Source organism: Protomyctophum parallelum (genome assembly GCF_964188405.1).
Source record: "Protomyctophum parallelum genome assembly, chromosome: 9".
Classification (NCBI taxonomy): domain Eukaryota; kingdom Metazoa; phylum Chordata; class Actinopteri; order Myctophiformes; family Myctophidae; genus Protomyctophum; species Protomyctophum parallelum.
In genome coordinates this window covers 31,423,441-31,439,567 of record NC_139706.1, presented here as the reverse complement: position 1 = coordinate 31,439,567, position 16,127 = coordinate 31,423,441, and the positions used below count along the sequence as shown (strand labels likewise).

The window sequence follows — 16,127 nt, the reverse complement described above, 5'->3', positions numbered from 1 at the left end:
CACTCGACAGAGTGCAGTTCTAGTTATGACTGTGTCCCTTTTATGCCCATATATGGAGTTATTATAACAAATATGGAGTATATGCAGATGTCGGAACAACATTGTGATGTCAGAACAGGCCAGCTCCATATATGGAGATGTCCAGAGCCATGGGCAGGGGCCCTGTCCAGAGCCCGGGCAGAGGCCTTTTGTGGCGGTTCTGAACAACCGTGGGGCCGACCGACTCGACACCGGATACTGCACTATTTGTGGGGGTGTGAAAACGCATGTGTCGAATTTTAAGTCGGTTGGGTGAACGGTTCTTGAGTTACGTGTAATACAGACGTACAGACAGACAGAGACGTGGTGTATTTATAGACAGATAACAACAACAGAACAAGAAAATTATGTTTCTATTGTTGTTACCGTAATTGTAATGTGGTGCAATGTTGTTGTTTCACCAGGCGCTGGTGGGGGAGTTCCTGCAGGATATAAACCAGCAAAGACTGGAGGTTTGTACTCATCAACACTGAGCCATGATTTCTCTATTCTGTTGTAATGAAGCTGTTTGCCTCAACACACTGTACCATTATCACTTCACACACAAGACCATGAAAAGTCATTATGTCTAACTCATTGGTTTGTTGCAATTCAGTCACCATAGATATACTATAATATAGCACACCTGTAGGTTAAACATATTCCTATAAACTATTTTATATATAGCCTAAATAGTTAATCTACAAGTTCATAAAGTATCACAAAGCGTAGTCATTAATGATTTTTTTCATGTCATATGAAAGCAGGGATTCAGAGCTTCAAATTGACATATTAGCTGTTCAGTTTGACCCACCAGTTTTGGAGATATGGCTTACAGTATAGAGTAATGTCTTGCAAAGCAACAGGCCTGAAAGGTTCTCTTCAATTAACTAATTTTCGATTAAAATAAATTAAGTCAAATCCTGTCACAGAAGAAAAATCAATTAAAAAAGTTAAATCTGTTGAAAAAGCTAACCAATTGATAGTTGCAGTCCTAGCATGTACAGTGATGTTGCCAAAACCAAACCAATCAATTAAATAGTTATTTCAGAGTCATCTATACAGCATCATCTAACAGGCCTTTTCACAAACAATGTATTCATATCCTACTATAGAAACATTTCAAACTCAGTTGAAGTTGCATACGTGTCATACACATGAGGCATAAAACACCTCTGTAGGCTATTTATTCAATAGTGCAACATCTTTCAACAATCAAACTCCACAATGACACCATCCAGGGCCCTCGCCAGCCAGGCTTGCTTGCTAAACGGACATGATGGCCTGGATGGGCTTTAGAGAGCAAGACCTGGCACATCACAGCCACTGAGACACTGATAGCCAAAGTGGCTCCTCTATCTGCTCTGTGTGTTATGAGTTATGACACATACATGGCAGACACACACTTTGCAACCGCACGTACAACATACTCCAGTATAGCTGTAGGACATTAAGCAGGACATTAAGGGGCGTTTGGCCAGTGACCTCCTCACTGGTTTTTGACACGGTGGTGTCATGTGTCCAGTGTCCACCTTTTTGGACACATGGTCACTTAGCCGTTTTCCGCTAATGTGATCACCCTGTGCCAGACAGTGAAAATCCACCATTGCTTTTATGTGTTATAGCTTGTTAATTAGAATAGAATTATTCTCAAAGGTTGTTGTGCTCTGGAATCAAACCCATGCCTATTTGTGGTATGCATTCACTAGGCCATCGGCGCTCCAGATGAAGTCAATAATTTAATAATAAATATCATAAACTACTGATGACTGAATCAATTATTTTGTATTCATAATAAAGAGAATTCTGACCATGTGGGGAGAAAGGTTTTTGATCAACTCAATTGATCCCTTCAGTTACGTACAGTATAGCCCAATCAATCTGAGCATCTCATCTGGTAGATCAAAAGGCGATCGGTAAGGAGGCTAGCAGCAGAGAACAGATGTGTTGTTATCAGACCCCCAGAAGAATAGTTGAATGATGACTGTTTGTTGCAATAAACATGACATGTTGCATTCCAACCGCTGTCATTAAGAATCCCCAGCGAGGCATGTGTGGAGCCGTGTCGTCCTATAGAGCACCCATTCCTCATTCTCATGAAATTACTTTTCTGCATTCACCCAGCAGATGTCTTGCACTCAACGAGGGACTGTTAGGGGTTAAGTGTCTTGCTCAGGGACACTTCAATATGTGGATGCATGGGTGAGCCAAGGGTTGAACCAGTGACCTTCTGTTCCGATTACCAGCCTCTTTATCCACTCAGCTATGCCCCCCTCCCACACACACACACACACACACACACACACACACACACACACACACACACACACACACACACACACACACACACACAAACCTCAACTTCCCCACTTTGACTACTTTGTCACGGAGAATGGTGTTTATGATGATGACGAGCAGAGAGCAGCTTATCAGCTTGTTAAATGCCTCTGTGCACATTAAATGGCTCACAACAACCACAAACACATGTAAAGGTGTCATAATTATGTGTCTCCTGGTTCAAATCTGCTGCTAAGCCATCAAACGAGGAGGGTAATGAATCTGAATGCCACAGGTGCACGTTCTGGAAGCCTGGGACTTAACGCGGTGGTGTGTCACTATGCGATGTGCCGATCATCAAATTCGGCTTCGTACTGCAAGGGTGAAATAGGGCTCGCTCTTCCCATCTCTCTCTGTCTCCCTGTCTCTCTCTTCCTATCCCAGGCCCTCCTCCCTCTGGGCATATTCCACCATTGCAGTGTGTGACGTCAGGCAGCTCAATATTTGGGCACTATCCGGCCAGCCGCCTGGCCTGCCACAGGCAGACAACTTGAACTCTATATGGTAGATTATCAGTGTGTTGTTGAACACTATCAATGAAGATGACGGGGCGCCCGCTGGCCAAGTGGTCCAGGCGCATGCCACATATAGGCTCTGGCCTGGAGGCGTGTTGCGTGTTCGAGTCCCGTTCATGATGACCTTTGCTGCATGTCTCTCCCCTTCCCTCCCTCTCACTTCCCTGTCTGTCTTCACTAATAACTATCAATAAAGGCAAAAAAGCCCCCCCCCCCAAAAAAAAAAAAGGAAAAAAAGATGATGACAGTGACGGTGATGGTGTTTTGGATGTGTGTGACGCCACCAGGTGGAGGCTATGGTGGAGGACGAGGTCTGGTTCCTGGAGGTTTGGTGCCTGGAGGTGTTGGTGCTGGAGGACTAGGAGCTGGAGGACTAGGAGCTGGAGGACTAGGACTAGGTATGGACTTGCATCTGACATTAACAATGACTGGTTTGGTGGACGGCTGTTTTCATAGGCTACTCCTTGTAAACTCTTACAAATACATTTGGTAGTAAATACATAGGCAACAAAGTTGTATGCACACCGGATAGGCTCAGAGACGGGTGCGTAGGCAGGGCTCAAAGTATGTAAAAAAAATCACAAAAGTGCACAATGACCCGCACACCTGCACTTATATGAACACTTTTATTAAGCAACGTTTCAGTCAAAGACAGCAAGTGCAGACGGTGTGCTGGTCTTTTTGGTAATAAATATATTAACATAACATAACATTAAACATTCATCATACTTCTGCTGGGCAACCCTATTAAAATTGGCATTTTTGACACTGGGTCTTTTTGATCCATTTTATGCCCATATATGTAGTTCCATGTTAGCCATGCCCAAATATGGTGTCCAGGCCAGACTATGTGTGTGATACACACACACACACAAGTCAAGTTTGGCGGTCTCCATACAGTTTCTGCCCACCATTATTTAGGCAGAACCTTAATGCATGTAGAGGTCTAGAGGCCCGAGCCTCTTGTTAAATGAACACTGAGATCCATGTGTACACTCTCAGAGTTTCAGACCTGTAAGGGTCCCCGGTGCATGGGCCCCCCAGCCAGACATTGAGAAACAGTGCTCTAGTGATTTACAACTTCAGTTTAGTAATAGTTCATTCATTTATTTTCTTTCTTTATGTAACAGGGGCCGGTGGAAAGCCTCCCAAGCCGGGTGAGTGGAAACATCTCCATATTATTATTACTGTATTACTGTATACTGTACGTTTAGCGGGATGTACAGTGATCCATGTTTTATGACATTCATGTTTCTTATTATAAACGGAATGATGTGGGTCAGTCGTGTATGCTACTATCTATATATCTAATGTACACAACTTGGTACTGTATAGTGCCTTAGTGGAAGGAAGGAAATGATGTGTATTGTTGTGAGTTAGCGTACAGTGGGTGATGTAGGGGTGTATGTGTGTGTGTGTGTGTGTGTGTGTGTGTGTGTGTGTGTGTGTGTGTGTGGGTGTGGGTGTGGGTGTGGGTGTGCGTGCGGAATGCATTCAGCCCACATGCCAACAGTCTGGGGTGAGACCCGTCCATACACACAGCACAGTGGCTAAGCAACAGCAACTATACTCCTTATCACCAACCCCCCCCCTCCCCCATGTTTTCATGGTTGGTTCACACAACGGCTTGGCAGCCTGTGTGGGGACGTCCTGTCTGGGTGTGACTGACTGACCGCACAGAAGGCTCCACCAAACCCCCTGCTACCGCCGCTGTATCAGGAAGCCATGATCAGTGTTGCCAGATTTTGTGAGAGAAATATACAACCAGGTCTAGGAAAACAAGCCCAAAAGAAGAGCGACTACTAACATGAGCACATTAAACCCATATATACTTGGGTTCAATTCCCGCTGGAGGCACATTCTCTTCTCCGCGTCATCAGTCACCCATACCCTGGGTGGGGTTGGAAAAAGGGTCTTTCTGTGTGGACTTTGCATGTTCTCCCCGTGTCCCCTAGGAGGGTAGGTACCCTCAGAAAAAACGTGCAGTAATCCTGGTCTCTAAACTGCCTACCCCTGGCCAGCCTGATGGAAAGAGTATAGGAACTGGTTGGAATAATGTGTTCCTTCCACGCGCCAACCGGGGAAACTCCCCCTGTCAGGTATAAAGAAGCAGCATGGACTCCTCATGCATAGAAGGAAGTCAGTCCATTGCTCTCCGCAGATAGGCAGAGATAATTAGATAATTGACACTGGGTGAAAAAATGGGTTGCAAAATCGTGGGATAAAAATACATATTTGCATATTCATTTGGGGGTTCATGACATGGAAATACTGTATTTGAGAACCACTGGTGTCACACCCGTGTGAAGTGAGGGGCTGCTCTTATCATCGTACATCATCATGATTTAACATGTCTACTTGCTCACACACATGTGATTTAAATTCTCCATTGAATCATTCAACGTGACCCGAAACTACCAATATTTACAAGCCGCTTTACAGATAAACAAGCCCAAAGTCACTTATAATAAGCTGACATGGCAACACTGTTCATGATTGGCAGCCTGCAAACTCCCCCATCATCAGCGCCCAACAAACAATGGTGCCAGTCCCACTGATTAATGTTATTGTACCGCGGAGCACTTACAATATCTGGAAACCATACACCGTGTTGAATTTCCACCACAGCCCCCTTCTTCTTCTTTCTCCCCCATACTGCCACTGTAAATATTTTTCTTTGCTCCATTTCGGACCGCAAGGGTTTTTGGGTGCATTAGCAACGGTTCTCTAAGCCATCATTTTATTTCCAAAAGCATCACTGATTCCATCTGGGCCCAGCTCGACGTGTCGGGAAAGATAAGGGACCGTGTAATCGTCTTATGAGTCCTGATAAGACCTGGAGCAGATTACTGTGGGTGACACCCCCCCCCCCTCTTCTCTTAATAGGTCATTGGGCTGTGAGAGTTGTTTTGTATTCTTGGCCTAATTTCAGATATTCTGGGGAAGTTGACTTTGGCTGCAGGGGTCAACAGAACAGCATTTCTTCAGAAGTATAGTGCCTGGCTTTTGTATGCACTTTATTTCTCTGTCTCTCACTTCTTCTCTTGCCCGCCAGGGCTACATGGAAGAAATGAGATTAGAGTAAAAATAAAAATCACATCCGTGTGAAGTGAGAGGCGCTCTTATCATTATACATCATCATACTGTAGACCGCGTGTCAGCATTTGTTAAGATTACACAACCTTTTTGAAATGTTGAGAATAGTAGCCACAAAGGGGTTGTAATATACATGTACCTTTATGGCTGGGTGATTTTTTTTACCCAGTAGGGTCCTCCAAAAAAGGCAACTTCAGATTAAATATTTTATACCAACAGCTATAACAATTTACAGTTTGGAGGAAGAATTAAATGTATTTGGACAACTTTATTTATCTTTTTCAAATTTCACATTTCAAAGGCACAGACAAACACAAAGACAACCTCCCCAGGAATATTGTTTTTTGTGTTTTTTTTGTATGGCGTGCAGGAGTCTAGTTGTTAGAAGGGGGGGGGGGGGGGGGGGGGGTGTCTGTCCGTGTCTGTGTGGTAATCCGACAAGTGATGTTGTTTTCACACATTTTACCCGAAATATTGTATAATGAATCCATCTGATCAGGCTGAAACCTGGCCCCAAATTTAGAGTCCCTTCATAGATACGCACATAATAGATGACTAACATCATAGATGACTGACTGGCTGGCCACTTGGAAGTTCATGATCCACATTGATCCCATGTGGATCCACATGATTAGGTTTATTTATTTATTCTTTCTACGGGAGGGCTTTGGAGCTTTTCAAACTTTCTGCATCCCAGCATGAACTTTCCATGACTATATAAATGCACTTCAGAATGTTGTCAGTGGAGCAGGTTGAAACCATCTGCTTTAGTTAAGTCAGTGCTTGGCGTATAATGAAAAAGACTTGCCAAAATGAAACTGTACACTGCATGCTAGCATATATAGGAAAAGGTTGACCCATCTCTGTTAACCTTCAGTACGTTAAGGCAAATACCAGGCCTAAACAGATGTGCAAGCTGACGTTCTTTACACAACACCTGCAGTATTTTCTCTGTCCCCCTTTAACACACATATACCTGCAGACATACATGCAGACACAGTCGTACCATTCATTGTACAATGTGTGGCGAGTAATGTAGTCGCATTCCACAGGTGCACACCTTGCTTGGCCTGTAAGAGCGGACGCAGGCAGCAGCTGGTGATCGGAGTGGCGTGACTGCAGTGGATTGCGGAGCGGCTCATGCCAGGCCTTGTAAATGCTAAACTAATTGTGAATCTTGTCAGCATCCGGCTTTGACCAGACATTGAGAGCCGGAAAAGGGGAACATTTCTCTCTTGCCGAACAGCTGTTAGACACTTCCCTTTTTTCCTGCATTCACTCATTCAGTGAAGGTGGATTCAATTCTCAGACCTTATATTGCCAAACTTTTTTTCTTTTTTTTTATAACCTTGTGTCACTAACGGTTAGCGGTTAGGCCATGGAACGAGAAACATATAAGTTGGCTGGTTTTTAAACCTGTTGATGTAATTTCATTATAGCAACCAAATATTCAGTTACGTTGGTGGGATTTTGTTCAAATTGGGAAATCAATGCGTCCACATTTGGTTTGTCAGTGATTTCTCTGAGGGCCAGAAACACTTGAATATGATAAAGTGATATGTCTGTCTGCCTCTGAGGAATGACTCGAGCTGCTTTAGATATGGCTTCCATGACCTGTGAGAAGAGATTAGAATGATTGACTGAATGATGTGTGTAAGAGGTCAGATGGTAGATAAAATCTGACATGAAATGAGATCGCTCTGCCTCAGATCACAGACATGGCACAGAAGATATATGGAACATATAGCGCTATACAGACTACAGTCTATGCCCAAATTGCAGTATGGGTTATACTGAGATTTTGTTTGCGGAGCAATACATATGGTGGCTCTTTAATAGGTAATGCTACACATTGCATTGCATTGACAGTATCTAGAAATATAGGAACATTTCAATAGGAAGCAGACAGACAGACAGACAGACAGGTATAATACGTATGTGCAGGTATAATATTTGCCACTAAGATGTAGTGGAGAGTAGAAGTATATGGTCTCAATACATTGAAATGCTCAAGCAGACTGAAGCTTCAAGAGTTTTATTGTCATTCCATACAAGTACAGGCCTACAGAACAAAATGTGTTACCCAGGTCCAGGTCATGGCAGAATTAATTATTATTAAAAGAATACACCACTACATCAAAACCTCAAAAAATACTATCGTGCAAATAAAGCAATTGCACTTGCCCACTAAATAATAACAAAAGCCAGTTCATAATTAAAGTACAGAACTTGAGTAAATGTACTTAGTCATACCTTCCAGCACTGAGGCACAGAGAGAGGGTGGATGTATAATGAAAGCCCTTATGTGGGGATGCAGAAACCAAAAGGCCCCACCTGTGGCTCATCTGCCCCTCTTCTGGTTTAGATCAAGCCTCCACACTGAAGGAGTGCAGTTTACTTTACATGCCTGGAAAACAGGAAGAGGAGACAGATAGATGTGAGGATGAGGATGAGAGTCATTAGCCAGAGGAAGATGATCTGGGAGTGGGCCGGTCGTCTCCTCCTCCCACAGAAACATGTGCTTCCCATTAGTGCAGCTCAGACCCCCCCCCTCTCCCCCCCCCCCCATCTACGGAGCCGTCGCACAGCGTGTGCATGCGAGAGCGCATGCGGCCATGTGTGTGTGTTTATGCAAATGTATGACCATGTGTGTTATCTATGTTACGACAACAACCATGTGTGATCGTCCGTGCACTAGAGTAGACTAGAGTATATCGTCTCTGTCGGGTGGAAACCTTGTATGTCCAAAACTGTTCTCTTTTTTTATCATAAAGTGAAATAAGTACAATTCCATTACTTGAGTAGCCTATTTTATTTCCACCCGATACTTTATGCTTATATACTCCACTATATCTCAGAGGCAAATACTTCTTACCCCACTACATTTTGAGATTATTAGATTTGGATTATTTCATACCCAACATACATTAACTGATGAATAAAGATGGGTGCATCAAAGGGTTAGTTCAGATTTTTGGACTTAAAGCTGTAGGAAATACTTGCCATTAATATAGTCCTGTGGTAGGCGTTCTGGTCTGATTTTGGTGAATATGAAGTCGTTCCGGTCATTCGGCGGGCGTCTGGGGACCACGCAATAAAAATAAATTATTCCACAAAACTACCGTCATTTGTATTGTTGACCTATTTCTACCATAGAGCATATTTAACCCCTCTGTCACATGGAACTACTTTTGTGTCCAGTAGCCTATCACTACGCCAGCAGCAGCACAATACAAATTATGCTAGTTTTGTGGATTAATTTATTTTTAATGAGTGGCCTCCAGTGCCACCAAATGACGGAACTACTTAATAATCACCAAAACCAGACCAGAACTCCCACCACGGGACTCAGGCAATCAATAGTTTTCAACCACTATATTGTCAAGTATTTCCTACAGCTTTAAGTCCAAAAATCTGAACTAACCCTTTAAGCCCTATATGGCATAGGCTATACTGTACTTCATCGAATGACAAGTAGCAGAAATAACAGATCTGCCATTTTACAGCTATATTTGAATATTTAAAGATTTTTCCTCAAAATGACATGCCCTAAGTAGGGAGGGCAGGTAGGAAGTGGTTAAGTGCATACTCTGAGTCTCAACGTGTGTATTTCAGTGTTGAAATATCCTCAGCCTCTCGACAAACACACCACAAATCACACGCTGCTCCTGGAAGACACCAGAGGCAGACATGTGATAGATGGCATTCTTGCGTATTCCCTCCCCTCCCAGGTCTGTCCTCTGCTGGGACCAAGGTTATTGTTATTGTTGCGAATGCCTCCGTCTGATGAATCTCGTGTCATTTGCGAGACTCTTGACATTAATTTCATGTCATTTCCAGACTGTGCATTTCTCAACATCATTGCTTTTCGGTGAAGATGTTATGAAAGGACCACGAATCTCTTCCATTCATCTAACGAAGGACGGCATACACTACACACCCTATTTAGCATTACAGTATATGGACGTGTCAGCGTATACAGATAAGGAGGTGTGGTGAGATAAGAGCTTTGATTAGCTGTGGAACGTTCCGTTGAATCCATGGGCGGAGCTTGGGGGGGTGCAGGGGGAGGGGGCACTGCACCCCCTGGCCCCTGCCCCCTTTTTTTTTTTTTTTTTTTTTTAAACCTAATTGCTGGCTTCTGACTGTAGTTTGTAATCATCTCTCTTATCATGATGACTCGCTGTACGGCTGTAGTGCATGTGTGTATGTGTGTGAGCTGCTGTAGTACCTAAATAACTCATTTTTAGGGGTTAGGGCTATGGTTGAATCACTCACTGACCATGTCAGACCATGTTAATTTCACGATCCCTGGTCTGGTCTCTCAAGCCAAAGAACTCTTTCACAATCTCTTCTGAATCTGTCTGTCATTTCTGTTTGTGAAAATATCTTTAAAGGATATCTTTAGAATTGAGTATATAAATGTCCATGTCTGCTTTATTTTCTAAAACATTTGGGCTCCATTTTCGTCACCGCTAAACCCCTTATCCCTAAACTTCTTTGCCATTTTTTTTACTATTTTGCAAAACATTTTGAATAGTTAAAATGGTCAGTCTACAAGCTCACAATGTGTCAATGTAGATTGGCTAATTGAACTATTCAAAAATGTTTTTCAAAATAGTAAAAAAGGCGAAGAAGTTTAGGGATAAGGGGTTTAGAGGTGACGAAAATGGACGAAAGCTTGAGAAGTTTAAACTCGAGGCTTAGGGCTGAAGACGGGTGCGAAAGGCCAGCATGGACGTCCATTAAAGTCCTCTGTCAGTGTCATGCACACCTAAAAATGAACATTGAGGCTCTTTGGATGCAAAATATATAGTCTTTTACTTGCAAAAAGTGGCATGGTGAAATTAAGTGACAGAGAGAGTGGACGTTTCTGTCCTCAGACCATTATCGACTCTCATTTTTCAGCATTCAAGCCTTTTTGTTCTTTTATTTTCTGCTCATTTTCAGAGCTCCCGATGCACTGTTAAGCAGAAGCATTGTGGCAAAACTGTGGGAATCAACAGTCTGTGTCGAGAGACAACATAAACGAGTCCCTATTCTGGCCGTGTCATAATTCATGAACGAGTCCCTATTCTGGGCGTGTCATAATTCAGCGTTAATAGGCAAACATTCGCTGTAAAATAGCCGATCTTGTAGATCTTATAGATTTGTTGTAGAGGTTAAAATATACAGACCCCCGGGGGGAACTACGGTCAGCGAAGTATGTAGGGTTTTAAAGTGGTCGAGGAATGGTTTTGTAACTCAGTAATTATTTTCCCTTTTGGTAAACCAGTGTTTTAAAGTAGCCTACTGGTCCACCACAGCTTCCCGTTGTGGCAGGCCGCTCATAACAATGTCAGCAACGCTGGTCCTTTTTAGCTAGTAGGGACCGTGTTCCCTTCCCAGCAGCGCTGGCTGTTGGTTGGGGTTAGGTTTTCTCAATTTGTTGGCTGTGGGGGTTGATGAGCCATCCCCTGGCGCTCTCGCTTCAAGCCTCTCCCCTGTTCCGTCTGCCAGCAGGTCTGGAGCAGCTCCTCTCCTCGCTCCTCCAGTCCATCTGGCACTGGGGCCTAAGTGTTGTTTATATAGCACTGGAGAAATCTCTTGCCTTGTACTTCCCTAAGCGTCAGTGAAGACAGATCACCCCTGGAGAGACCCCGGTTACAGTTATTGGTAGAGGTGAGACCCCGGGAGCCTCATAGGTCACGGGGGAACTACTTTGATTTGTGACTCGGCCTGAGCCAGCCAACCTGCCTGGCACTCTGCTCCGTCTCCAGGTTGATGGAAGGCTTACGTTTTTCGGGGGGGGGAGGAGGAGGTTGTTTGATAATGTGTTGTTATCTGAAACATCTACAGTATCTACCTCCTGGGTTTGGAAGGAGTGCATTTTGTAGCCAATCAAGATGGTCAGGTATCATTACCACAGTTTGTTGCAGTCTGTCTGACTTGTTCTTGCTTTGGAAAGACACCATGTTTTGTCTTGTAGAACATTGTTACTTAGTATTTCCAATTATGAGGTCATGTTCGTTTAATCACCACAACCACTGGATGTTCCTGGGTTATTCTCATCTGGGAAGTTTAGTTTGCAATTACATTGCTGGCATACAGTATACTGCCATGCCTGTTGTCTATTCAAATTGTCAAAGTGATAAAAATGGCTTTATAAAGCTTTTCAACTGGCATTTCACTGATTTTATTCATGAGGTAACAGGCTCTATGTTTAATTGTATGCATGGTCTTCTTGGGTTTTCAGATGGTGGCATATAGCTTTAGTTTGGGTAGTTTGCTCCAAAATCATGATGGCAAAATTCACCTGATCTGTTTACTTCCTGGGCCGCCCAGTATACTGTTCATTTTGAAGTGTCACTGAGCAAGACACTTGAACCAGCTCTCCCCTGAGCACCTCTGAGAAGCCATCAGCTGGGTGAAGCTGAAACAGAATTTCCCACGGCAGTGGTGGAAAGTACTAAGTACATTCACTTAAGTACAATTTTGAGGTATTTGTACTTAAATTTCCAATTTCCAGTACTTATCTCCAATACATATCGGATCCAACTAGTTTGTAGATTTTGATTATTATTACAAAACGACTTCCGCCCTATATAGATTTTGGCCATTCGAAAATAGCCGATCTACAAGATCACAATGCGTCACATCACTTTACTAGTACTTTTTCCACGGTCTACCTTCTTCATAAGAACAGTTTGGAAAAACAGGTGTGTACATCAACCAGTGTACAGTACGTCGTCTGTGTGAACTGTATATGTGCTATTTGAATGAAATTAATCTGTGGCTCCCAACCTTACCAATCTGAGAGTATGACTCTGCCTCGAGGGAGTATGCCTGCGCTGACGTCAGGCCTTAGCAGCCTGCATGTGAAATGATTGCAACATCCACTCCAGAACGGTCCTGGATTCGTTGCAAAACCACATCGCGCAAGAAAAAAAGAGAAGAAACTGTTTTAGAGCCATTTTGACCATTTTATTTTGAAACAAACAACACACACATGACATAACATGTGGTTCATTAACCAGCGTTTCACCATGTGGTGTCATTAACCAAACGTTTCACCAGCAATGTTAACGTGTTAACGATGTTATGTAGTTGTTTCAGCGTCAGGGGGCATTGACATGACTACATCTGTCTGTGTGTGTGTGTGTGTGTGTGTGTGTGTGTGTGTGTGTGTGTGTGTGTGTGTGTGTGTGTGTGTGCGCGCAAATCTCTCTCTCTCTCTCTCTCTCTCTCTCTTTCTTGCTCTCTCTCGGGGGAACGCCCCCATGTGTTCACCATAAGCCCCATTTATATACTTTGTCATATGACGGTGTCACGCGCCAAACATCTACAAGGCCAACAACGTGTTGTGCTGTGGCATTTGTGGTGAGTTGTGTATTGTAGATCTGCCATTGTTTGGTTTACCGGATGACAGCCATACGACGAGGCATATGAATCAGAGACATACCTCGCATGGTTAGGTTATGATCATACGCTGTGTGGCGTAACCATTGTGGAACGCTTGACAATGTGTTTGAGGCCGAATCGTTGAACTCCGGCATCGGTGTGTGCGTGCGTGCGTGCGTGCGTGCGTGGAGATGAGTCGACCTGTCTGAAGGCTAGTATCTTTTCTCAACCCTGACTTGTCAGAAAAGTATTCAGTGGACAGGCGGTGAAATGCATATGTGCACCATCTGGGAGATGTAACATGCTCAGCCAACTTACATACCACGGCCACTGGCTCCTTATTGACTTTAGTCTTGTCTTGCCCATGCCCGTGATTTGATCCACTATCCAAGTTGGACCCAAAATGTCCTATGGAGGTAAACCAGTCAAATGTGACTTATGGAGACATTTACTGGTCCCCCGTAAGGAAAAGGGGTTATTTCCATGGCTGGATAGATAGAATAGAATAGATCTTTACTGATTCTGCAGGGGAAATTAAATTGTCATAGCTGCAGAACTGTAGCCTTGCGTGTTGCAATACTACTATAGCACTGTGCTGCACTGCGTGGGCCTGGGGCACTGCGTGGGCCTGGGGCAATATGCAGCATTGCAAAGGCAGATGAAGTCTGGCTGCACAATGCAGGCTAGTATTAAACACTACAGATACGGGTAACGAGATGTACATCTAAGCTTCAGTATAGTTCATTTACGAAAAAGGTAATGATGTAGTAAAGGGATTAGTATAAAGTACATTTAGGATTGGCCCTCTGCTATATGATACTTTTGCACTGAGTGTATATTAACAGGTACTGTATCCTATTATAAGCTAACCTTACAATTAGTAAAAGATTCAGGGGTTGGGGTCAGGGTTAGCCGCATTAGGCAACTGATTTTGTTTTAGGTTGGTATTGGAGTTAGGATTAGGGTAAATATTGCCCATGGTAACAATTGCCATTTTAATGGATTTCCCCACAGCGATACAAGTGTGCATGCGTTCATGCATGCGTGTGTATGTGAGATAAATATAGAGAGAGAGAGTTGCATCTGCCCACCTGCATGCCTGTGCATGTAAGTTGCATGTGCCAGGCCGATATGGACCCATGTGCCATGCCGATATGGACCCATGTGCCAGGCTGATATGGACCCATGTGCCAGGCCGATATGGACCCATGACATGAGCAATGGTTGTAGGAATCCTCAGCAGACATGTTGAGAGGCTCAACGTTGGCAGAGGAAATGCTTTGGCATTCCTCTGGAATCAGATGAAAAAAGATGATATCCGTATTATTTAAATTTTTTGCATAGAAGAAAAAAATTTATGAAATATAGTAGTGTTGTGTATTTGAAAGGTGATAGCAATGGCGTGTTGAATTCTGCAGTACATGTTGTGGCATAAACAATCAATGGAATAGCTGCCACTAAGTGAGCCATGAAAGGGTCTAATTTTAGTTTTTTATTACTCTATTAATTCCGTGCGTGCGTGCGTGCGTGCGTGCGTGCGTGCGTGCGTGCGTGCGTGCGTGCGTGCGTGTGGAATAATCTGATCCTGATAGAAATCGGGTTGTCATGACGGTGAACGAGATAAAAACAACAAGCTCTGGCCCTGTCCTGTGCAGCTTATACACGTGGACCAGTTGAAGTGAAGGAGTCCCCCTGCCAATCATGAGCGATAACATGCATCCTCTGAGAACAGCAGATCTATCAAGCAGAGGTTTTGCCCTGTCAGTTTACTGGGAGGGATGGGAGGAAAGAAGTCCATGCACTACAAGCTCACAACGTGACCGCATGGCCACTCATCGTGAGCTTGTAGATCAGCAATGTATTTTGTCATTTTGTCTTATGACAAAGTATGTGGCTCAAGTGGTTAATAAAATTTCCATTCCTCAGTTTTTTTCACAAAATAATGGAACTGTGGCTGGCGTCATAGCTGGCATGCCGTCCCAGCGTAACATTTCTCTATTCAGATGACAGTTCATAAGCCCCTGCGTGACTCAAGCCGAAGCCCCTCTGAGACTCATGTAATCTTCCGTGACCCTGTAACATCGCACTCTTGTCATTTTAGAGCGTTGACAGTTTTGCGAGTTGAGTTTCGATGCAGTGACAGATTTCCAGTGTTAGCTCGCAAACCATTTTGCCTCCCCTGCGACCACCTCCATCCCTCTCCCTCCCCCACTCACTCCCAAAGAAAGGGTGGAGAGGGAAATGAGAAATGAGTGTATCCATCTTTACTTCAAGTTTGACTCCCAAATGTGAGTTGGTTTTAACACCTCGCACCTGATTATGCCATTATGCCCTTGAGGGGGTCCTAGGGGTGTCCAGCTAAATGATTGACAGTTAGGAACCAAAGACTTTACAGTGTAGAGATTGGGGTCGCACAGGGGGAAAAAAACATCCTATTCCATGCTCCATGCATATAGTGGGGGTCCTTGGACTGGGAAAAGTTTGCGAATCAGTGCTTTAGCCCGATCAGGCCAGGAGGTGAAGAGGAAAAAATGCCGAAATCATTGATTTGGCCATTGCCTTGCCTAACCCCTTTGGAGAGTGAGCGCAAGATGTTCTTTAGATGAGATTGAAACCAGATCATCCTTGATCACGCCAGCTCACACAGTACCCATCGCTTGCGTGGGACTTTAAGTTTGACAAGTGACTGAAAGCACCGGCCCCACTTTAATCTGGCCCAGTATCACCCTGCTGCCACTCAGCATTCATACCAACGCAGTAGGCCTTGTAGTGGGCAAGGAA

The 16,127-nt window shown here is 43.9% G+C and overlaps 1 protein-coding gene across 25 annotated transcripts in view; it reads left to right on the top strand.

Annotated features, from left to right (window-relative positions):
- elna (elastin a) overlaps positions 1-16,127 on the top strand; it is a 121,266-nt gene that overhangs the window by 36,087 nt on the left and 69,052 nt on the right. For all 25 annotated transcript variants that reach the window (XM_083774042.1, XM_083774024.1, XM_083774026.1 and 22 more), the window contains exons 3-5: positions 444-491; positions 3,158-3,268; positions 4,001-4,027. In XM_083774042.1, the coding sequence (XP_083630168.1) occupies positions 444-491; positions 3,158-3,268; positions 4,001-4,027 (186 nt within the window). The remainder of the gene's footprint in view (positions 1-443; positions 492-3,157; positions 3,269-4,000; positions 4,028-16,127) is intronic.